The sequence below is a fragment of the Strongylocentrotus purpuratus genome, unplaced genomic scaffold, assembly GCF_000002235.5.
Source record: "Strongylocentrotus purpuratus isolate Spur 01 unplaced genomic scaffold, Spur_5.0 spur5_scaffold_12, whole genome shotgun sequence".
Lineage (NCBI taxonomy): Eukaryota > Metazoa > Echinodermata > Echinoidea > Camarodonta > Strongylocentrotidae > Strongylocentrotus > Strongylocentrotus purpuratus.
The window spans coordinates 5,503,334-5,527,907 of NW_022145597.1; the positions used below are offsets into that span (position 1 = coordinate 5,503,334).

Below are 24,574 nucleotides of genomic sequence, written 5' to 3' on the forward strand. Positions count from 1 at the left end.
GGTATACAATATGTTTTAGTCACCTATACTTATATCTGTCTTTAAAGAATTTGTGGCTGATACAAGAGACACACACACAAAAATGACCACCGGCCTTGAGAATTTACATATTTGTGAAAGCACACTATATTTTCAAGCAACAATATTTTGATTACAAAAACAAAGCTATTTCCAGCACACATTGGTCAATTTGGGCATCCAGTATCTAGCTAGACGACATGAGACTACTATGTTTTTGTTAATCTGATATGTTTAATGAATGACTGTGCTGTACATAACTTTCTACTTTCTACTTCCAAATAGAGGAAATAAATATTAAAGCAAGAGGAAGTAACTCTCATGTGAACAATCTAATTTGAGCTGAATTGCCCTGCACAGTGAAATTTGAAAAGAGATCAAAATGTATTTTAATTGTCAGGCCTCCTTGGAGAAGTTTCAATTGTTGTCAAGATATTTTTTTGGCTTGTATCCAGCAGATAAAGATTGCGTGCTCGATCTTTTAATTGAAAACAAGTCGGAACAAATCTTGGAACCAGTGGGATTTGAACCTGATCAAAATGATGAATAACAATGAATGTATCAAGAGCAGATAATCATCAATTATTTGTATTAATTGTGTTCATAATACATATACATAGATAAGGAAGTACATGATTACTACTTCTGATGTTGTCATCATAGTGAATACTTTCAAAACTATTCGGGTGACACTGTTTTCTGAACTCCATACCTGAGATGTTTTCCCTGGTTTTGTTCAGATGTGTGAAGGATACAAACCACAACACAATGAACTAACAAGTTTGTTCCCATAGCACGCTGTAGAGCAATTCATGGTCTTTATTGATACCTGTTAACAATGCCTACAACCTTGGACTATAGCTAGCCTGGGACACTGGCAGGCTGTCATCTTCACACACTCCAAGGTAGGATGTCCTACAGCGTGGGTACATGTGTGAACGTACTTGCTATCTTCCTCCTGAAGATGCATTTCTAGCTCTTTCTTCAAGATTAGGACTCCCCAATCCTCCCCCTCTCTCACATGGTGCACCGCAAGCCTACTGTAAGATCAATGTAGTCCTCACATTCCTATCTTTCTCCTGAAGATCCATTTCTATCTCTTTCTTCAAGATCAATGTAGTCCTCACATTGCTATCTTCCTCCTGAAGATCCATTTCTATCTCTTTCTTCAAGATCAATCTAATCCTCACATTGCTATCTTCCTCCTGAAGATCCATTTCTATCTCTTTCTTCAAGATCAATCTAATCCTCACATTCCTATCTTTCTCCTGAAGATCCATTTCTATCTCTTTCTTGAAGATCAATCTAATCCTCACATTGCTATCTTCCTCCTGAAGATCCATTTCTATCTCTTTCTTCAAGATCAATGTAGTCCTCACATTGCTATCTTCCTCCTGAAGATCCATTTCTATCTCTTTCTTCAAGATCAATCTAATCCTCACATTGCTATCTTCCTCCTGAAGATCCATTTCTATCTCTTTCTTCAAGATCAATCTAATCCTCACATTGCTATCTTCCTCCTGAAGATCCATTTCTATCTCTTTCTTCAAGATCAATCTAATCCTCACATTGCTATCTTCCTCCTGAAGATCCATTTCTATCTCTTTCTTCAAGATCAATCTAATCCTCACATTGCTATCTTCCTTCTGAAGATCCATTTCTATCTCTTTCTTCAAGATCAATCTAATTAATCCTCACATTGCTATCTTCCTCCTGAAGATCCATTTCTATCTCTTTCTTCAAGATCAATGTAGTCCTCACATTGCTATCTTCCTCCTGAAGATCCATTTCTATCTCTTTCTTCAAGATCAATGTAGTCCTCACATTGCTATCTTCCTCCTGAAGATCCATTTCTATCTCTTTCTTCAAGATCAATCTAATCCTCACATTGCTATCTTCCTCCTGAAGATCCATTTCTATCTCTTTCTTCAAGATCAATCAAATCCTCACATTCCTATCTTTCTCCTGAAGATCCATTTCTATCTCTTTCTTGAAGATCAATCTAATCCTCACATTGCTATCTTCCTCCTGAAGATCCATTTCTATCTCTTTCTTCAAGATCAATGTAGTCCTCACATTGCTATCTTCCTCCTGAAGATCCATTTCTATCTCTTTCTTCAAGATCAATCTAATCCTCACATTGCTATCTTCCTCCTGAAGATGCATTTCTATCTCTTTCTTCAAGATCAATCTAATCCTCACATTGCTATCTTCCTCCTGAAGATCCATTTCTATCTCTTTCTTCAAGATCAATGTAGTCCTCACATTGCTATCTTCCTCCTGAAGATCCATTTCTATCTCTTTCTTCAAGATCAATCAAATCCTCACATTCCTATCTTTCTCCTGAAGATCCATTTCTATCTCTTTCTTGAAGATCAATCTAATCCTCACATTGCTATCTTCCTCCTGAAGATCCATTTCTATCTCTTTCTTCAAGATCAATGTAGTCCTCACATTGCTATCTTCCTCCTGAAGATCCATTTCTATCTCTTTCTTCAAGATCAATCTAATCCTCACATTGCTATCTTCCTCCTGAAGATCCATTTCTATCTCTTTCTTCAAGATCAATCTAATACTCACATTGCTATCTTCCTCCTGAAGATGCATTTCTATCTCTTTCTTCAAGATCAATCTAATCCTCACATTGCTATCTTCCTCCTGAAGATCCATTTCTATCTCTTTCTTGAAGATCAATCTAATCCTCACATTGCTATCTTCCTCCTGAAGATCCATTTCTATCTCTTTCTTCAAGATCAATCTAATCCTCACATTGCTATCTTCCTCCTGAAGATCCATTTCTATCTCTTTCTTGAAGATCAATCTAATCCTCACATTGCTATCTTCCTCCTGAAGATCCATTTCTATCTCTTTCTTGAAGATCAATCTAATCCTCACATTGCTATCTTCCTCCTGAAGATCCATTTCTATCTCTTTCTTGAAGATCAATCTAATCCTCACATTGCTATCTTCCTCCTGAAGATCCATTTCTATCTCTTTCTTCAAGATCAATCTAATCCTCACATTGCTATCTTCCTCCTGAAGATGCATTTCTATCTCTTTCTTGAAGATCAATCTAATCCTCACATTGCTATCTTCCTCCTGAAGATCCATTTCTATCTCTTTCTTGAAGATCAATCTAATCCTCACATTGCTATCTTCCTCCTGAAGATCCATTTCTATCTCTTTCTTGAAGATCAATCTAATCCTCACATTGCTATCTTCCTCCTGAAGATGCATTTCTATCTCTTTCTTCAAGATCAATCTAATCCTCACATTGCTATCTTCCTCCTGAAGATCCATTTCTATCTCTTTCTTCAAGATCAATCTAATCCTCACATTGCTATCTTCCTCCTGAAGATGCATTTCTATCTCTTTCTTCAAGATCAATCTAATCCTCACATTGCTATCTTCCTCCTGAAGATGCATTTCTATCTCTTTCTTCAAGATCAATCTAATCCTCACATTGCTATCTTCCTCCTGAAGATCCATTTCTATCTCTTTCTTGAAGATCAATCTAATCCTCACATTGCTATCTTCCTCCTGAAGATCCATTTCTATCTCTTTCTTGAAGATCAATCTAATCCTCACATTGCCACCTTTCTCCTGAAGATGCATTTCTAGCTCTTTCTTCAAGATCAGGACTCCCCAGCAATCCTCCCCCTCTCTCACATGGTGCAACCGCAAGCCTACTATAAGATCAATTGTCGTGTTACCCGACCTTTTGTGAAAACATGCTCCTTTATTCACGAAATGTGGGGGTAAAGTTTATGAAATAAACCCCTTTCATCTACAAACGGTCTGGTCTCATTTGCCTGACACTTTGTGAAATCCCTATGACAAATCTACCAAAGATTGCACCTTAAAGCAGCAGCTTCACATAACCTTCCGTTTTTGTTTCACAAAAGGTTGAAATGATTCGAAGTAAGCCCATTGAAAATATATTTAGGAGTGAAGAGTGACAATTAACCCTATGCTATCAGGCAAATCCCCAATTAATCAATTTCCACTGAAGAGCTTTCTTTACATTTTCACAGGGATTGTGTCGATCTAGTCTAAAATGTAAATTTGTAAAAACTGATAAAACTAACAAGGGTAAATTTGTAATATAAGTACTCTTTATCAGGGATAAATCCAATTTCATTTAGAGGAAAAGTCCACCCTGATATAGAGTTGATTTTAATAGAAGCAGAAAAATCAGAAGAATGGAATAATGAAATTTTGAAGTAAATTTTGAAGTAAATTGGACCAATAATAAGAAAGTTATGAATGTTTGAAATATAAGATCACAACAGATATGGAAATCTCAAATTTGAAATTTTGTCAGTGGATTGTGATGAAGTGGCGGATAACTCTCCCTTTTGTTATGTAAACAAACATCAGTAATTTCTGTTTTTATCTCAATTCCCTTCACATTTCAAGCACTACCGGTACTCAAAAGGTATTATGGAGAGTATATTATTACAGGTCCTCTAAAAAGAAAAGACCATCCAGAGTCATAGACTTTTGTTTTTAAATTGAAATTTGTAGTCATTTTGTGTGTTGGAACAAATGGGAAAGTAGTCTACCACTACACAGCAGAGACGTTACCAATTAAACCAATATGAAGAGCCATACCTATAGTGATTGCAACTTTCAAATATTTTAACTATCTCAATTTCTGCTTGATTCCATTCAAACTTTCACCAGTCTACTTCTCTGATTTATCTGCTTTCCTCCAGAGTAGATTGCTATCAAGGTTGGATTTCCCTTGATAATAAACTTAAACAGAATACTTAGCAAGCTTTGGTATTCAGTTGAAATTAAGGAAAATTATATTAACCCAAGTCAAAGAACGCTAGCTGGCAATCTTAAGCCAGTTAGTTGGAAGTCCTTATTGGATGGCAGGGGTTCCCATAATACACGGGTCATTATACGATGCAAACAAGCAAATTATATTGGCATGCATAAATGTGCATGATTTTGACTTGGTTAAGTGATGTCACAACAGTCATCAGTAAGTATTGTGGCTTACAATAAACCTGCTAAGGTACAAAACTTGAATGTGATCATATATAAGCTTTTACTTAGGCTAAATACCAAATATACTGTAAACTTTATCCAGGTATTTAATAGACAAGTTTACAAACATCTCCAAATTGATGGATGTTTGTTTTCTGGGGACCTAGTGACGAGTAACTCCATTAACCTGTTATTAATGAATGAACTACAATACTCGGAATGTAGTCTACATATCTCAATTGTTGCTACGTCGGGCAAGTCTGGGCAAGCTCTCAGGTTGTCAAGAACAGCCTTTGTTTAAAAAGTATGCATACAATTTGAATATGTACCAGCCCTGGTCCTAATTGACAGCACAGAATATGGAAATAATAGATATGACGGACCAGTGGAACATACATGTATGTGCATAACATGGAGTAATCATTATTGGCCCTTGATCTTTCGTTTCGCATGAGCTACAGGTATACACCTTTTTAATGTCAACATTCGTCGCCCCTCGTTTCTTCTTAATCCAGACTGGTAAATTCCCAGATATATCTTTGGTAAATATCCATAAAAGATATATACTACGTGCAGATATTCCATAGGTCACATATGATCTAGTTTCATTTTGAAGACAATTCTTTCTCCATGGGGGAAACATGGCTTGCTTATAGCACCTATGAAATTAAAACTTACTTCAGTTTAGTCAAACAAACAATCTTGAAGACTTTTTGTTTCCTTTTGAGGCAGACTCAAATTTCATTTCATGATCTTCTTTTCTTTTTCTTTTTTTTAAATCAGGTTTTGCAAAATGAAAAGGATGATCGATTTGAATAAAGACGGGTAGACACATGTAGGAAAAGAAGAGTAGGCACGGCTAAGACTGCAAGTAAGGCACAGTCTTCTGTCTAGTGAACTTATTGTCACATGAGTTTCATGGCCTGTTGTCAGCTCTGATCCATTATATGTCACTTGAACCTTGGAGAATCCCAGGACAACAGTGGTTGAGAAAAAAAGAAAGAAAAAACAAAACAAAACAAAACAGAACAAACAAAAGATGAGGAGGGGAAAGACATATATATGTAGAGAGAGAGAGAGAGAGAGAGAGAGACGGAGTGAGAGAGAGAGAGACAGAGACAGATAGTGTGGGAGATTGTAGAAGAGAAAGAAAGAGCAAGAGAGAGAGATGGAGAGAGATAGGGGTGAGAAGGAAATATGAGAGAGAAAGAAAGAGCAAGAGAGAGAGAGAGAGATAGACAGAGAGATAGGGGGTGAGAAGGACTATAATGTGGATTATTTTGTGAAATATATGTATAACCTCAGAGCTCTTTGCATGCAAGTTGAATTAATCAATGGTTTCTTCAGAGTTTGCATGTTCAATTGTAAGTTGAATTGATCTCCATTGGAATTAAGCTATTTACTTTATATATTTATTCTCTGTCTAATGTATATGTCACAATCTAACTCTTAACTTCAACATTATATCATAAAGGGCCAATCTCTACCAATACTGAGCATTATTCACAAGAGGGTCTCTCCTCACTTAACAAATACTGTTTTTAGATAATTGTATTACAGACCTCTTGGAAATCTAGATATTTATAGAGAGATACATATATTAGGAGGGCATTCAGAGGCACGATTTGGTCATGTATTATCAGTAGTGTTTATAGCCATTGAAGTATCGATTATACCTTTTTCTCTCTCAATTATACCATTAAATGCCATTTAAAAAAACGTAAATTTCACAATGATGTTTCACAATGATGTTGGAACATAACCAGAATGTTTTTTCTTTCATTATTTCTGTAGACCTACTTCTACATAATGCCTAAGAAAGTGAAGTGAAGTCACCTCTTACAGCTTGTTGTGATAAACATGATTTCAACCATGGATAAACTCCATGTTTCAACTAATATGCCTTGCTTTCAACCAAGGTTACCTCATCTTTCTATTGTAACGCCATATTCTGCTAACTTGTTATATTCATGTCATATTTGTAAAGTGTGTTATGAAAGAAAGATAAATAAAACTTGAACTTGAACTTGAACTTGAATTATGTCCAAAATGATACTGTGCACAAAAAAGGCCTTTGCCAAACATATATATATATATATTATTGTACCTTGTAACAAAGCTAATGGGAACATAATTTCTATGTATTACCATGGATGAATAAAGATGAAATAAAATGAAGTATTTAATCTATTCAGATTACTTGAAGTGTGCTGAAATCTATCAATACAAATGGATGTAATTGTGTAGACTAGAGTATGGACACGTATATTGATGGTCTGGAAATAATCACCTTGGAAAAGCAACAATCCTTCACCACCAAGGTGAAATCATGGCTACTAGCTTTTTTTCATATTATTAAAGGTTCTCTACACAGAAAAGAAACTCTCTAATCATAGACTTACGAAAAACAGCATTTAACTCAGTTTGTCTGGCACTTTGTCATAGTGACATTACCGATTCAGCCAATTTTAAGTGCCCATACGTTTAGTAATTACAACTTTAAAGATTCATAACTTTTTATAGATTTCGTTCAAACTTTCACCAGTCTCCTTCTCTGATTGTTCTGCTTTCTTTTACAGTACTGGTAGTTTACAATTAGGGTTTGATTTCTCCTTTAGGATTTGCATTGTGAGCGTAACTTTTTGCAATTTCATGTTCTCTGTGACGAGAACTAGTATTTTGACCAAAGTACAGGAGCAGGAATATGAGTAATTGGATAAAGCAAATGTTTCAGAGCAAACCAGATAGCGATAAAAGCTAAACCAGATAGCTATTAAAGCTAAGCCAGATACTAGGCTACAGGTTGACCCTGGTTAATATGGACAATCAGCCATTTATCTCCTGAAGCAAAGTGGATATTTTCTGTTAAAACTTAATTCTTTACAAAGAGAGAGAGAGAGAAAAACCAACCCTCTTTTGCCATCCTTTCTTCGCTTTGACGCACTGACATACCTCACTGTTATGCCTGAAAGAGTTTTGTTGACAATAGAAGGGGAGAAAAAAGAGGTATTTGTCACAGAACTACCTGTTCTGGAGGCAGGGCTATTGAATTCGTGGGTCAGGTTGGAAGAAAAGAAATGTTTTGCTAGGGCACACAGAGAGCTAGCACTAGCAGTGAGAGCCTGCAAGTCATACACATAGGAGCTTATATGCTCACTCTTCATGGGCCATCAAGTTATGTTTACCAAAGTGAAAAATACAACTGCCTTCTATTTTCTATGAAGAAGATATAGACAGATATCTCGTGGTGAACGGGAGAGATATATGTGTCATAGATTTGGAAAACTTCTCTGTTATCTTATCTGTGTTTTGTGAACTTGGAAAGTTTGTAACAGTGGATTTACACCTGAACAACTTGTAAACTGGAAAGTGTCATTCTGAGATTTGAGGTTTGTGTGCCTTTTAGGAAGTGATCTCTTCAGATCCAGAAAGAGAATATCAAGATTATGAGAAGGGGAAGAGAATAAAGGAGATAATAAAGATGAGGTAAATTGGATAATATACTTAGAGATACAGGTTAGTATTAAACTTGACTCTACATGTCGCTCAGTGTTTGGAGGCAGAGGGGCGTTGTCTCATGTACTTTAACACAAGAGTTAACGCCCATCTGCATCTGAACAGATGATGTCATGTTCTTGCATGCCTTCATGATTGTCTCATAATTTGATAGCCCCTGTAAATTGCAATCAATGTTTTGTGACATTAAACTTGGTAGCTCTAGAAAGTCTTACATGTGCATTCATAAACAGAGAGTCACGGTCTGTGTCATTGCAAAATGTATCAATGTATCAATGTAAACATCTCAATTTAAGGATGGGGAGAAGAGATCGAGTGATTTAAATAAATAAAGAGACTGTTCTACAAGTATTTATATAACACCCATTCACCAAATGGCCTCTATTGACACTATGAAAGTATAAGCCTTTAGAGTATACAGGACCTTTGTGCTATTGTGTCATTTTGAATAGCGAATATATAGGGGCTCTAGACTAATTAACACACACCTGAATGGAAGGAGATCATGTATAAACAATTTCTGTAAATCTGTACTGCAGACAAATTAGAGTACGGTGAATGGGTCTCATATAAATACTGGTAGAATATAGTCTCTTTTCTTGATTTAATATTTTATCAATCCCTTCTCCTCCTTCCTTAAAATGAGAAGTTTAAATCTTGTTGATTTGCCATGTGTATAATTGTCATGTGTAATAATATATAATCTGTAAAGCACTTAAAGAGCCGGTCCTGCGGTCCTGAAAAGTGCTATATAAGAACGAACTATTGTAATTATTATTATTATCTGGGCCTTAAGGTAGCCATGTAAAAATACATTTTCTCCTGATTTTTTTACTAACTTAAAGGTAAAGACCAGTTATGGTCATGCAATTGCATTGTGAAAGAAATGTTGTGGAATCGATCAGAAAAGGTTGATCATCTAGCATCTAGCATCTGCAAGGTTCTGGAATCATCAAAATGATAAGAAAAATGGCCCATTCTTCGTAAAGTTACAAGCACTATACACAGAAAGATGTATATGGGACTACCCTATATCTCTCACAGACCATGAGAGAAACAAATTTACCAAATATATGAATTAGAAGGTGGTTTCCCGGCAAATTTTTTATCATCATGTATTAGTCAAAACATATTCTTTCACATGATTGGTAATGAGAGCTTCCATTTCATTTTTTGAAATTGGCGCGTTTCCAATACTGGTCTTTACCTTAAACAATGTTTGTCTGTAAAAGGGGAACATGTTTTTTTCTCTTTCAATTGACAAAATTATACTTCACAAATTGCAAACCATCTAAGTTTGTGGGGGAACAAAATAATTCTATTACAAATTTAAAATGTGTATATTTGATAAATTGGAGAAGGAAGTCTAGATTTCTGCTCAGAGTTTGAGAAAATACACAACAACACAAGAAATAATTTCTTTGTGTACAGAGCATCATTATTTCTTGTATTTTTGTATTATATGTGTGTATATATATGTATATTACTAATGCATACTATTGCATACTATTGATTTAAAAAACATGTTTCATCAACTTGTAGCTCTGTAGCAAAGTCTAAATGACAATTCTAGCCAATTGTAGTGAAAACCAGTACAGATTGTGGTGAAAACCAGTAGAAAAGATAACACAACAACTGGGAAACAAATGAAAACAAACTACCCACAGATACAGAAATGATTGTTAAAGATGATATAAATAACGCCCAACCCAGCGACCTTCATACTTTACTGTATTCCCACAATACAAAGCAAACACAGATTGCATAAATTAGTCTACAGCTCCAGACATAGCTCATTCATTAACTTGCTCGTGTTTGTGTAGTCTACTTTTCAGACCTTAAAGTCGGCTCTTGCTGATTTTAAATATTTACACCTTTTTACACTACACAAGCATCTTTTGGTGGTACTGCATTTCACTTTAATAAGATACCTAATCAAGCAAGAGACCAATTCTTTTTACACAATGTCATTACAAGAAAGAAAGTACTTATATTTATAGTTATGTAATTCATATTACTTATTTTTAAGAGTGAGGTTTCAATACCGTAATATGGAATTATTCTTTATATGTGTGTAAGCATATTGTGTAGGAACAACCCCCCCCCCCCCGCAATTTTTTTTTTTAAAAATTGGCATATTTTCACCATTCCATACAAACTTTGTCTTTCTTTAAATATAGAGATGGATGCCAAATTGTCAAGTAAACCTACCATGGCTGTTAGAAGATCACAGCTGATATTTAGGCCCAATTAGTTTACATGAAGAGGGATATGGCAATTTTTCTTTCTTGATACGTAATAGTTCTACATTTTCATTATCAGGGGTGCAGAGTAGTTCAAACAGGGGCATGAATTAGGGCACTTTCTAATGAAATAGAACCTCCTATATACTCACATGTTTATACCTTGCCCTCTCCCCGTGTATACATTTCATTTGAAATCATCAGATGCAATATTGCATATCATTTGGGAATCAAATCTAGATCGCATTAGGAAATTAGGAAGTAAACATTTCATGAGTACCTGCCACTTCACTAACATTTTCTTTGGCAACACTTTAATCTGCGGAATTGCTACACTAAAAAAAATAAGAGGGTACCTGGTAGGGATTATTCCTTGAAATGCATTGTGCACTAGGAATGGTTCTTCAAGCTTTTCAAAAGAGCAAAGAGGTATTACATCACAATCAAATACATGCTATACCAGGAGGGAATATCTTTATTGAATTAAAAGTAAAAGCCTACTTGTAATAGAACAAGCTTAAAATGAAATGGGGTTGGAACTAGGGTAATGATAGAAGATCTATTGATGATCAATGAAAAGAGATGAAGTTATGCCGAAAGGCAGAGAAGAGAGTTCAAGAAAGACTGACCAGCAGATATTACTAAAACTAGTTTTTGCTGTGTGTGCATGTGTCTTAACTATTGGTAATTCTAAGTATATTATTATACATTATATATTTATGGGGACAAGCCTGTGATAGGCCTTTGGCCTTTGTTTGTCCCCCACACTTTGACATGTTGTTTTTATTATTTCTATCTACAGTATTGTGATTTTGTACTACCCTACACCTTTTATTGTTGTTGAATTTCTCTATGCCTTCACTGCATTGCTATGTTAAAGGTTGTTTTGGATGTTCTTATTGTCAGTTTTATTGTATTGTGGAAGGAGAAAATTGAAAATGTAATTGAAGTTAAAACAATTAGTTTAATCCCAAGTGATTAATGTGAGACTACAATTCATAGAGCTTTATGTTAGAGCCTCAATGCGGTTCATATAGTTCAATGTACCTGACTATAGTACACCTATGAATGTTTTGTACCAAAATGGGTTAATCTGAAAGGTTTTAACCTACATTCACTTCATAAAGTCAGGTTTTATGCCACACCTTTCCTCCTTTTTACTCACCAATAAACCATTATGAGCAAGCACCGTCTGGTTATTTATGGGTTTTTTTCAGTAGTGCAAATGGAGGTCCAAAAATTGTATGATTTTTCAGAATGGTATTTACATGTAGGATGTTGTAAAAGTGCATAATAGTGTAATTTCCATTTGTGGCTGTGCCCCTTGTAAAAAAGTACCATCACAATCACCTCTGCACCCATACATGTTTAACTTGGCAGTGTATATTTGTATAATCTCTTACCTCATTTCAGTTTGAAAGAGATATTCAATAATAGGGTAAACTAGTTCATTTCAAATCATCTCTATTTGAAAAAAAGGTATGATGTCATGTGTTTTGCCACTGCATTCTAAAGTTGGCATACAAAGTTCAACTGCCACACACGTTGATCCAAGGTCTTTATCATGTGTGATTAATAAATGGATTATCATGATTAGAGTATTATTGGTTTGTCTGCAGGGGAAATCTTAAGGTGATTTACCCTGCATTCATACTAACAGAATAGGCCACGTTCGTAATGCAACCAAATTTATACTTACGTGCCTCGATACAATTTTTTTTCATGAACCCGTTAGGAATAAATATAGTCAGAAATCAAATCGCACACATTTGATGTTGCTATATATAGGAACAACAAACATTATGCCTGCCTGCGTAACAATAGGTAATACATTGCAAAAGCAATTTGTATTTTGACTATTGAAATACAATTACCTCCGGTATTCATAACAGGTGTATGAAATCACTTGTATCAAGGCACTTCAGTATATTTGGTAACATTATGAACATTGTCTATTCAGCTATACAAGAATTGTATCTAGCTCTATAGGTAATTATATTTTTCTAGTCGGAACATTGTATAACGCAACATATGTTTGAGCATAATTCTGAACAAGTTCAAACTCGATAAAAGAATTAAGGTCCGGCCCTGGTCTGAATGTCGTATAGTATGAAAATCATATAAATGGGCGGGGCTTATCATAAGTGGTCATTTGAGTCGACCTCTTCAAAATTTGTTTCTATATACGATGTTGATTTCTAGTCTGGACGCTCATTTTGCTATACGGTGATTCTTTATGCAACAGTACGAGTTTCGTATAAATTTATGGTCTGAATGGGCTTTTACAGAAAGGAGTCTGTGAGATGTAATTTTTGTACAGAATATAGGGAAGTTGGAATTAATGACAGCATACCTGATATATCTCTTCATCACTCTTGATTTTATACTAAGTAGAAAATACTAAGACCCATAGCATGTGTAATCTACTGATGTCAATCAATGTGCAAATAATCCACATTGCCGCTCAATACCCGAGAGATAATTTTGTACCCAGTAAGATGCCATTATCATATATACCAAAACTGTGCATAACAGTGTTATAGTGATTGTAGGGATTGTACCATATGCTAAGGTCTGGAAGGATGTAAACTCATATACAGCTGTACTCTAATACAGGGTTTATGTCCTTCTAGCTCTCTTACTCCGCAGAGAGTGAAAATGATGCACACGTGTCACATGGTATACAAATATTGGCTGCTCATGAGGATGATGGTGGGAATTATCACTCCCAAGGTGGTGTTTATACCGGCCCTTCTATCCCCCCCCCCCCCCCCGGCCGTGGCAAACCCTCTGACACAATGATAGATTGAGATGGTTCTTGTCATGTGAAATAGTTTTGACCAATTAGTGAATAAGAATCTATGTATGAGGTATATAATATTTAATGTATCACCAGATTATTATTATCTAAGTTTCACTATTATCATTGGTATTATTATCATTATATGTATATTTTTCCCCTTCCTTAATCATCTAGATTTACAGGCAAGGTGTACTGAGAGAGAGAAACAACAAGGTGGTATTCCCAACGTTGCGAGTGAAATAGGTTTATAAACACTACTAGAAATTAGAATGAATCACATTAAGGAGTCCAGTATGCGCAATGCATACACATACAACACAACAGGAGGAGATGTGCTTTACGCCACGCCCGACGATGGATACAATACCAACTCCACCGTAGATGGGTACTACACCGTACCCCAAAAGAGGAGCAGCAGTAGTAGTAGCAGTTACAGCAGCAACAGTAGCAGTCGCTATGGAAACAAACAATACGGGACACAAAACCACGTTGTAGGACAAGCTGTTCAAGACGAAGGGCGACGAGCAGGAGGAGGAGGAGATGGAAGCAGTATCCATAGCAACAACGGAAGTGTTCACAGCAGCCATAATAACTATAGTCATCAAAACAGCTACCCTGGCAACCATGTAAATAACAACTATGTAACCCAGGAGACCTCAAGAAGATATCAGACCTGGAATGGCAAACATCATCACTCCAATGGTATTTTACCCCTGATGACATTTTACTAAACAAGGACTAACTTAAATTATTTTACCTTTGCATTTTCTTTCTTTACTAACATATATCTCTTTCTCCCTCATATTACTTGATTTTGGTTTGAATTTGGAATACTAATATTTCTCATATTTCTCATTTTAATACCAACTAGGATGCAGTTATCCTTCTCTTTTTAGAATTTAGGTATGAAGACAGATTGGCTGCTAATATCCAAAGTCCTTTGGAAGCGCATAGAGACGTTATATCATAATGTGATATGTGCTATACAAGAAAGGCATATTTACTAATCATCATATCAATGGTTTTGGTGCTATCAACTTTTTCTTACAGCTTTACAGCCACTCTCATAACTCTCCTTCCAATCTTTACTATCATAATATAGTGAGATAAAGTTAAATATATCTTGTAACTATAGAAACATCTGAATTTCCAGAATTGTTTTTTTCCAGTTCAAATACACTGCCTCATTAAAAGAAAGTGAAATGAGTAACATTCATATACCAGAAAGACATGCCTCACAACCATATTATGTTTAAATCATACCCCCCCCCCATAATATCTTTGTAATATTTGAAATGATGTTCTGTAATAATTCTGTGAACTAACATTTCATGGTGTAAAGTATAAGCTGATATAATTTGTAGAACTACTCTCAGTTGTGGCTTTCCGATTTAATGCCTTTTCAATAATTTGTTTTTGAAAAGATTAGGAAAGCTATATGAGTAATTCTTATTACTCTCACTTTGATATTTTTAACAAAAGTAAAAAGATCATTTGTTTTAAGCAATGAATACATGTAAAAATATATAGAACAGAAGTTGCTTTAATGAAACATGTAGATGTAAACTTGTAAAGATCTACTACCGGGTACTTCTTACACAACATATATCAGCAGGCATGTTTGATCTCAAAGTTCCATTTTAACAACTAATATCTTCTCGCAAATTGAAGTAAAACAATGTAACAAATATGATTAAAAGAAGACAAATAGATTTGTTCCTTCTTATTAATACAAAACAGATGCAACATTCAAAACTTTGACAAAAAGAAAGTAAAATTTGATGGTTTTAATTTTAATTTAAAAAAACAATTTTTCTTGTAGATTTTGCAAGTAAAAAAAACCCCACTCATGTTTGATTTGTTACTGCTATTTAATATTGAACCTTGATAACATTTATGCAATGTATCTATACAAACAAAACATGAGAATACTGACAGAGAGAGAGAGAAAGACTGATTGTTTGAAAATTTGATTTTGCTCAAATCAGCTGTAAACCGTTCAAATGTTTTGAGTAAATAATTCAGAAATGGTTTCACCCAAGAACAAATATATGGGCAATAGGTTCACAGGCAAGCACTCAACCATTGAATTGAAATCACTGAGCAATATTTACTTGATCGCACCTATACAAAGTCTCTTCATCTAATAGAGAAAAGAGATAAAGCAAACATGTTTTATGGGCTTTCTAGTTTCTACCAACCTTAAAATTTAGTTGGCAAGCTTTGCTCCACTCCTTGCCTACTAAAATGTAAGGTTGTTAGAAGCCTGAACTAGTGCTATTATAACCCCAACCAATAACAGTTTCCTGTGTCAGGAGATAAATTTTCTGTTTAATGCCAAAAGGTGTTAAATCGTTTACTTTCGCACATAGTTAATGTCCTTCTGACTGTGAAGAGATAATATTATTTTCTTTTTATAATGGCTGCAAACATATTACAACATTCCATCACACAGTTGATTAACATTCATCAATTGTACTACATGACTGTACAAAGGATAAGCTAGAACCTTGACGACACACCCGAGGCTTCAATTGAAACCTCAAAGAACATCGACTCAAGGCTTCTTGAAGTTCATATTCCATGCAGGAATACATAAATCAAGAGCCAGTATTAAAAAGGTCATTGCCAAAAGGGTTAAAACCACCAATTGAACTCGAGAACTGCTGTTTAGCCCAAGGCCCTTTGGTTATTGAATTACATCCAATGCAATATCTTTCAGTGGCCCGATGGTCATTATCAGAGTTAACAATACAGCTACCTTCAAAGTAAAAATATTTGTCCAAGTCCTAAAGAAAAAAAAATGATTGGAGGAATGTTGGGGTATTTTGTTAAGGAAGGAGTGGTATGAATGCTGAATCACTATGAAGACAATGGAAGTCAAGGGTGTGTTATGTTTGTATTACCTGCAGGCATATTACATTAAATGCTATCCCTTCCCCTACATGTGTGTTTGGTGAACTATGAAATATTAATTTTTCCTGTGATTTGCAATCTAGTTATACAATCAAGGGAATAGAATACGTTTTACATCAAAATTGTATACAAGATGGAACATTCAAGGCTACAGATACTAGAATGCTGAATCTTAAAGGATTACAAAGGTGTGTCATGGTGTATTGCCTGCAAGCATATCACATGAAGTGTTATTAATCCTGTGATTTGCAATCTAGATGTACAAAATAGGGAATAGAATACCTTCACATAAAACTTGATTTAAAGATGGATATTGACATAAAGGCTACAGATAACCCATGTTTTTTTCTTGCTTGATCTGTGGTTATGGATACTAATCATATGATTTCATTATATAATGACGAACCATCTTTGCTCCGTTTTATCATGATTTATGCCAGTTCTAATATTCATCATTCAATCCCATGTAGAACTTTTTAATTTTTTACTCCTAATCATCATCTTACGAAGAACATTTTTCTGAGATATTAATTAATGTTTATCATTCATAATTGTACTTGTGATTTTTTATCTTTTTCTCCTTCCAATATATGGACTACCAATTCTACTACTTCGATGACTACTACTACTACTACTATTTCTACTCCTACTAATATAACTAATTATACTAATATGAATATTCATGAGTTTTCTAAATACATGATTGGTCAATTGGTGGTCACGTGATAAAATATAATTTCACTATTTGAAACAAATCTCTGTCAGAGCTCCGAATATTTTCCACTATTTTTTCATGGGCAGAACTGCGCGTGCTCTATGAGATTTTCAGATAGAAAAGCATTGTGACGTCACATCATGTTCAGTCAAAAATAATGCGCAATTAGCGCATCTCATTAAATGCGCGTTAATATAATTGTGCGCAGGTTAAATTGACAAATTCAAACTGATTATAAACTTCTCCAATACCGCCGGCCCAATGTGGGTGTCATAAGAATAAAGTTAAAAATCATAATGCCAGCCAATCATTAATCAAACGTTCGGATCGTAACGAAGTGATATAAAACAAATATACCAAGCATTTAGTTTGTAAGAATAGTGGAAATTATATATCTTCGGAGGGACTGCAATAGTTACTATTTCTTCCTCGAGGCTTTGCCCCTCAGAAAAAATAGTACTTTGCCAGTCCTTCCTCAGATAAATAATTTCCACTATTCTTTCTCACAGCTTCGTATATTTGTATATTATACTAATATGAATGTACATCTACTATTACTACTAATTAACAGGAACAAACTTGCTCTAAAAACAAACAACAAAACAAATTCACTTGCTCAGATTTTTTTTTTTGGGGGGGGGGGGGGGTAAAGAAATTTTTGGCGTGCACCAAGAAAATAAAGATCGCATGCTCGATCTTGTAATTGAAAACGAGTCATTAAAAATCTTGGAACCAGCGGGATTAGAACCTGCAATCTACCGTTGCTGGTCAGCGACTCTACCACCAGGCCATTGGTCAATTGCTCAGTCGCGATGAACTGGAAACAAATACCTCAGCTCTCCTGATTCATTCTGACTTTAATATTTATTAGTCAGCCATTAGGACAGTAGCTTTAATGTCAAGGAGAAGTTTCCTGGGAGAAGTTTCAATTGTGGTAAAGAATTTGTTAGCTTGCACCCAGTAAATAAAGATTGCTTGCTTGATCTTGTAATTGAAAAAAAAGTCAGTCAACACTTGCTCAGAATTATTCCAAAAAAATTGTCAACCTGTTTTTAATTTCCAGTAAACTTGCTTTACGAAACAAAACGATTGACTTGTGGCATCAGGCAAGATGTATTGTAGCATACTTTACTACTCCTACCACTAGTACTCGCATCAAGTTCAAGATGTCGTAAGGCAGATTTTCAATGATTTCTTGCAGGAATCGAAGCGGGTCGTAAACTGAATGTTGATCCCACATTGACAGCGACTGAACTGAGTCAACCTTCTGTGGATGAACTGAACGTGATGGCCTACGCTGCTGGGTTCCACCGGGCTAAACCCGTCTCAGAAACCTTTAAGACTAGCTTTGGAGCTGAGACATACGCATCTCAGAAGACAACAGATTGGGGATTGTGTTGTAAGATTGATCTCAGTAGATGTACTGGTCTGGATACTAATCCTAATGGAGAAGTTCATGAAGCTAATACAGAAGTACCGGTATGTATGGCATCTCTCATCATTATCCCTTTATACATCAATATTAACAATAAGAAATCCATACCAATTATTTTTTTAAGTTTTGAAGATCTATTATGTTCATTTAAGCAGTTTCTCTTGAGCCTTTTCATCAGGTCTAAAGTTGACCTTTCACTCACCCTTTTTCATTATTCTAATATATCTAGCCCAGAGAAATGAAACAGATCATGCTGATTTTCAAATTAAAAGTACTGCGAACCAAATTAAGGCATATTGGTGTTTTGTAAAAATGAAAAGGTTATTAAATTACTAAAGCAGTTGAACTGTGCATATGAACTGTTTGGAAAAATAACATATTACAAATTTTCAGGCAAATGGATATTCCCTGGTGCCTGAAAAGATAAACCTCCTCATACACTATATGTATTTCATTGTATTCCTAGTGATGCACACTTGGAAATGAAACACCATTACCACTTACTATTTTTTGTAATAATTATATTTAACTCAATGTTTGTTTGATATTGATTTTCTTGGCATTCTGAAGACTTTCTATAAAAAATTTCCACAGCCAGAGAAATGTTGAATACCACGTCCAGAGAGCACTACTGTATTTTCTTGTGACCTGTTGCACACAGCTCAAAGTAGAATGTTTCTCTATCTCTGTGAGCATGAATGAACAATCCTACCAGGTGTTGAATTGTGTTCAATTCTGTAATTGTATATATCGAGGGGTCAGTGACGCAAAGACGTAACTCTATTTTGAAAAAAGTGGTTTATGTGTCACTGAGCACTTGGGCCTTAAGGAGTTAAGTCTATGTTTCACTAGCCATTGACTTCAATGGGGTGTTGGGTGGAGTTAAGTCTTTGTATTTCCTGGAAAGCCCATTTTGATATCAAATACTAATTTTGGCAAAATATGGAGTTACTTCTTTGTGTCACTAAACACTCGATATCATGTGTTGTGGCCTGGGAGAGGAATGCAGGTACATGGTTGATTAATCATGTATCATAATAACAGGTACAGTGCAAATAGTCACAGATGCAAGGTCAACACTTCTTTTATAGAGTAATGGATACTTTGGAAAGGAATTTAACTTTATTAAAAGTCTTTTCTTAATTGCGGTTAACTTTGGAATTGATTCTTAAATATTGAAAAACAAATGGAAAATTTAAGGCTAAACGTCTATTATTTAGCTGTCAAGATTTGTTACCTTCTTTTCTAAGCCTTACACTGTTTGCTTGGGAAAGACATGTAAGAATGTAGCATGAAGCTTACTTTTATTATCTTTGATTTTTTTTCTTCATGTCATTCAAATTTGCATTCTTGGTTATGCTTCTTAGATATGTAGTTTGAATGTTAAATAGTCCCTGAAGTTAGAGTGGTCTTGGTTTCAATTGAATAGAAATGTGACATAAATGTAAAAGAAGGTATAGTGTGATGTCATATATTTCATGAATCGACCAAGTTGATTGTCTCACTCATCATCTATTGAGCAAGCCTTTGACCGTAAGCATGTGACTGGTGCAGTCTTCTTGGACCTAACTGCCACATATGGTTTGATAAGTCTTGGGTTCAGCTGAACCACCTACAATCAGGCGCAGGCCGCCTTGCAGCAAGCATGAAGCTCTTGAGTCTTAAGTGATTGATATAAGAAATAATGCGGCAATAATTGATACAATAATGCAACCTAATCCAAATATACAGTTCATGTGGGTGCTGTAGGATATCCAATACCTGTTTCTGCATATCACAGTAACTCCAAACAATGAAATCAGTCAAACAAGACCTGATCCAGAACAGAATGTGTCATGCATCATTAGTGAACTTTGAACAAATAAATTTATATTTGGAACAGCAATTGTCTGCCTTCATATGGCTGTAAATACAGTCACTGAAAAGGAATAGCAATCATGCTTAAACCATTCATCTGCTTTTCATACACAGGTGTATACGGTATATGTATTTCTTCTTTAACCACTGAAAGCTTCAACTATATTCCATCTGTTTCGAGCCAGAAGAGCATTATATCTGTGTTAAATTTAATATATGAGTTTAAGATAAACTTGAGTTCTGGTAATGATAGAAAATAAATTCTCACAGAATCCCAACGAAATTTACACTTGAATGTTCAATATTACCAAAAAAAATGACATGTGCCAAACAATTTTAGTAGAAAATGTAGAATAGCAGAGTAAAGAAGGTAGAACTATAAGGAAATCAAGGTGAGTAGGCCTGACACCATGTGCTTAACACTTCCATGGGTACCTTGATTTGGCGGTTGAGTGATGTTACCATAGTAGTCAACATTGATGGAATAGTTAAAGGTCAGTGGTAAGTTTTGTGCAACAGGACCCAGGTGGCAGGTGTACAATGCAATTTAATCTTTTGTTTTGATCCTTTTGTTTTAAGGATTCTATTTCAATAAATTGATTTGATTTGATTCGATTTGATTTATCAGGTGACCATACATGTGAGAGTATTGGATCAGCAGGTCTCGGTGGAAGACATCTCAGCTCAGATTGAGTCTCCTGGTAGCCCCGTCCCGATCAGTCTTAAAGCTCTTAGTACTGAGCTGGTGGAAGTACAGTTCACTCCCCTTGATGGAGGCATGCATAAGGTAAGATCTACTCCCCCTCCTCCTTCTCCTCCTCCCTCCTCCCCCTCCACCTCCTCCCGCATCCATACTGATCACTCCCCCACCCCCACCCCAGTCCATACTGGTCACTTCATTGATGCAGGCATGCACAAGTTAAGGTCTTAACCCCCCCCCCCCCAGTCCATACAGGTCACTCCCCTTGATGGAGGCATGCACAAGGTAAAATCTTATCTCCCCCCCCCCCGGCACTGATCACTCCCCCACCCCAGTCTATATAGGTCACTCCATTGATGCAGGCATGCACAAGGTAAGATCTCACTCTCCCCCCCCCCCCCCCCCCCCAGCACTGATCACTCCCCAACCCCAGTCCATATAGGTCACTCCATTGATGCAGGTATGCATAAGGTAAGATCTACCCCCTTTGCCCCCTCCCCCATAATGACCACTCCATTCAAATAACAATATTTCTTACTTCGAAATGAAATGTAACTACTTGTGCAAAATTATACACTATAGTAACAACAAGTATTTTGATCAACAATATTCTAAGACATGCAAAATGTGACACAAAAATCATTAATAGTTGAAATAAAGAAGACAAAATGTGCTTGTGAAAGTCAAGGGTAAATGATTATCATTAACGTGGACATCCGCAAAAAAAAGTAATAAAATGCCTGCCTAGAATTCTCCCGAGGGAGTGGAGAATTTGCATATAGTGTGTGCAAGTAAACCTGAATTTGATGACTTGGGTGATTATACATATCTACATGTATCACTAATAGGGACATCGCAGAACTATTGTTATTGATTATGCACATTGATTTGCCAGGTTTCAGTTAGATGCCGAGGTGAGATGGTGAGAGGGAGCCCTATCAAGGTCAACGTTGCGAAAGACATGTCTTCTTACCCAAGGAATGTCAAGGTCGGAGGAAATGCATCTGCTTTCATTGGAGAGGAACTTCAGTTCCAAGGTAATCATCTTCAAGATTCAAGATATTTTATTTAACCATAGCTATAAAACACAAGTAAATAATACAAAATACAGTATGGATAACGGAAAGGACTAGTAGAAAAGCAAAGTGCTTGTGAGGATGGTCCTTGAAGGTTAGGGTTCACAAATTAATCATGACTTTGGCCACATTGTAAGGGCCTTGAGCCCCCTCTGGGTAGATATGTTGCGCATTATAAATGTCTTTATTATTATTATCATACAGTTACACACCATGCTTCAAACTAGGTTTACCTTGTAACAATCACGGGGAGATCGAGCATTTGCCTCAGCAGCTCCCCGATTGTGGAACAGTCTCCCTAACACTCCTAAGGACTGTAAATCAGTAGATAGTTTCAAGGCCAGCCTGAAAACTTTTCTAATGGCCAACTTTAACTAATATCATTTTTTTTAAACCATGTATAATGTAAGCAAAATTGTATCTAAGTATACTATGTAGCTCATTGTAAGCGCCTTGAGCACCCTCTGGGTGGATATGTTGCGCGTTATAAATGTCTGTATTATTATCATTATTATTAACAATTATGTCATGAACAAATTGATTAATCATGGAAAACAACATTAAATATGGGCTATGAATATTTTTATTTGTTTGATCATGTACAGTTGATACACAGGAAGCAGGGCAAGGTGATATCAGTGTGGACATCACTAATGGCCACAACCGACTCCCTGTCCGCATCACGAGGGAAGGGCGTGTCTTCACTGTACATACCAAGGCAAAGGATACAGGCTCCTATGTCGTGGATATCAAGTGGAATGGACAGTCCATAACAGGTAATAATTTTCTCTCCTTTTTGGTTTAACTTGTTTTTTCTGCTAAAGTTACTGTTCTGTGAACCATACTGAATGATTTTGCATTCACCAAGCTCAATCACAAAGTAAATGTAATTTTATGGTTATTCATGAGATATAGCGTATCATGAAATCCTGAATTATTAAATGAATATCTGTGTTATGAAATCATGCTATGTTATCTAAGATTTGTTTACTACTATATGAATGAATTTTGGTATATTTCGTGCTATTAAGCTAGTATTCTGGATTTTTCAATTTCACAGAATGAAAAGGTGTTCAGGCTTTATGGTTCATGAAAAGGGAAAAGAAAACACTGACTTATTTTCATTATTAATTATTGCAGATACCACATTTTTAAACAGAACAGGTAAAAAACACTGACACACCCCTTAATAATGAATGGTGAATTCCTCCTTTCACAGATGACCCAATGAGGATAGCAGTAAGGGATCCTTCCAAGTGCAAAGCAACAGGGGAGGGTCTATCTAGAGCGAGGGAAGACACACCAGCAATATTCACCGTAGATCCTACACCAGCAGGGCCAGGGGAGCTTAGAGTACAGGTTGAAGGTAAGCTTTATATCAACTTTAGAAAGAAGAATTTCTTCAAATATAGCTGTAAAAGGAAAGTGCAGTACTAGAATGTTGTAATAACAAGATCACAAAGTTTTCAAGAAATCAACTCCATGCCAATATCCCATAACGTAGTCTAAAGAAATGATATTCCAATCATATTATATTTATTTGTAATATTCTCTCATTTCAATAAGTTTTTGTGATCATGTTTCTTATAGGAACAAGAGAGTGGTGTTGTATATACGGTAATGCATTTTGCTCTCATATTATAAGTATTAGAAGTAGTATTATCATTATTGTTATTTGTATCCTCTCCATTCTTTTTATCTCTAATTATTCGCTTTCCTCTGTAAAAGGAAAATTGTATGTAAAAGGATTCTAATTATCACACTGTTATCTGTTTCTAGGACCAAACTCCATGGCCAAAGTGAGTGTTGATGAGAACAGGGATGGTACATACACAGTGACTTACATACCAGTGGAAGTGGGTATGTTCACACTCAAGATCTTCTGGTCGGACAAACAAATACCAGGTAATAAACTCATTCATTAAAACTTATAAACTGTTCCATTTTTCCCTTCTTAAGTAATAAAGCATGGCTCAATATGTACAGGGCTATAGACTCATGGGTGCCCCAAATCTATGTCTTCATTGACCCAAAATTTAAACATTTTAAACACATTTTTCACTGCAGAAGTTTAAAATATCAATCTGAACCCCTATGAAGAATGTTAGTATGGATGGAGCCCTGAATAAAGTGACAAGAAAACGTCATGTTGATGAATTAACCCTTTTTTATGCTACACATTTTAGAATTTAGAATTCCATGAGTGGTTCACGTTCGCAAAATGTTAATGCCATAAAACAATTATTAAATAAAAATTGACAGAACACTGAATTTTACAAGAATTATTCTTGATGTGA

At 35.6% G+C, this 24,574-nt stretch overlaps 1 protein-coding gene across 3 annotated transcripts in view; it reads left to right on the plus strand.

The window, feature by feature from the left end:
• Positions 1-24,574, plus strand: part of LOC587438 (filamin-A) — a 48,964-nt gene that overhangs the window by 14,647 nt on the left and 9,743 nt on the right. Inside the window, exons 1-8 of one of the 3 annotated variants that reach the window (XM_030981662.1) lie at positions 8,109-8,532; positions 13,753-14,280; positions 18,411-18,688; positions 21,130-21,288; positions 22,097-22,238; positions 22,883-23,053; positions 23,497-23,643; positions 24,057-24,182. In XM_030981662.1, the coding sequence (XP_030837522.1) occupies positions 13,848-14,280; positions 18,411-18,688; positions 21,130-21,288; positions 22,097-22,238; positions 22,883-23,053; positions 23,497-23,643; positions 24,057-24,182 (1,456 nt within the window). In that variant the 5' untranslated portion in view covers positions 8,109-8,532; positions 13,753-13,847. Of the gene's footprint in view, positions 1-8,108; positions 8,533-13,752; positions 14,281-18,410; positions 18,689-21,129; positions 21,289-22,096; positions 22,239-22,882; positions 23,054-23,496; positions 23,644-24,056; positions 24,183-24,574 lie in introns of those variants that run through there. The other 2 variants (XM_030981663.1, XM_030981661.1) reach the window with 2 other exon arrangements.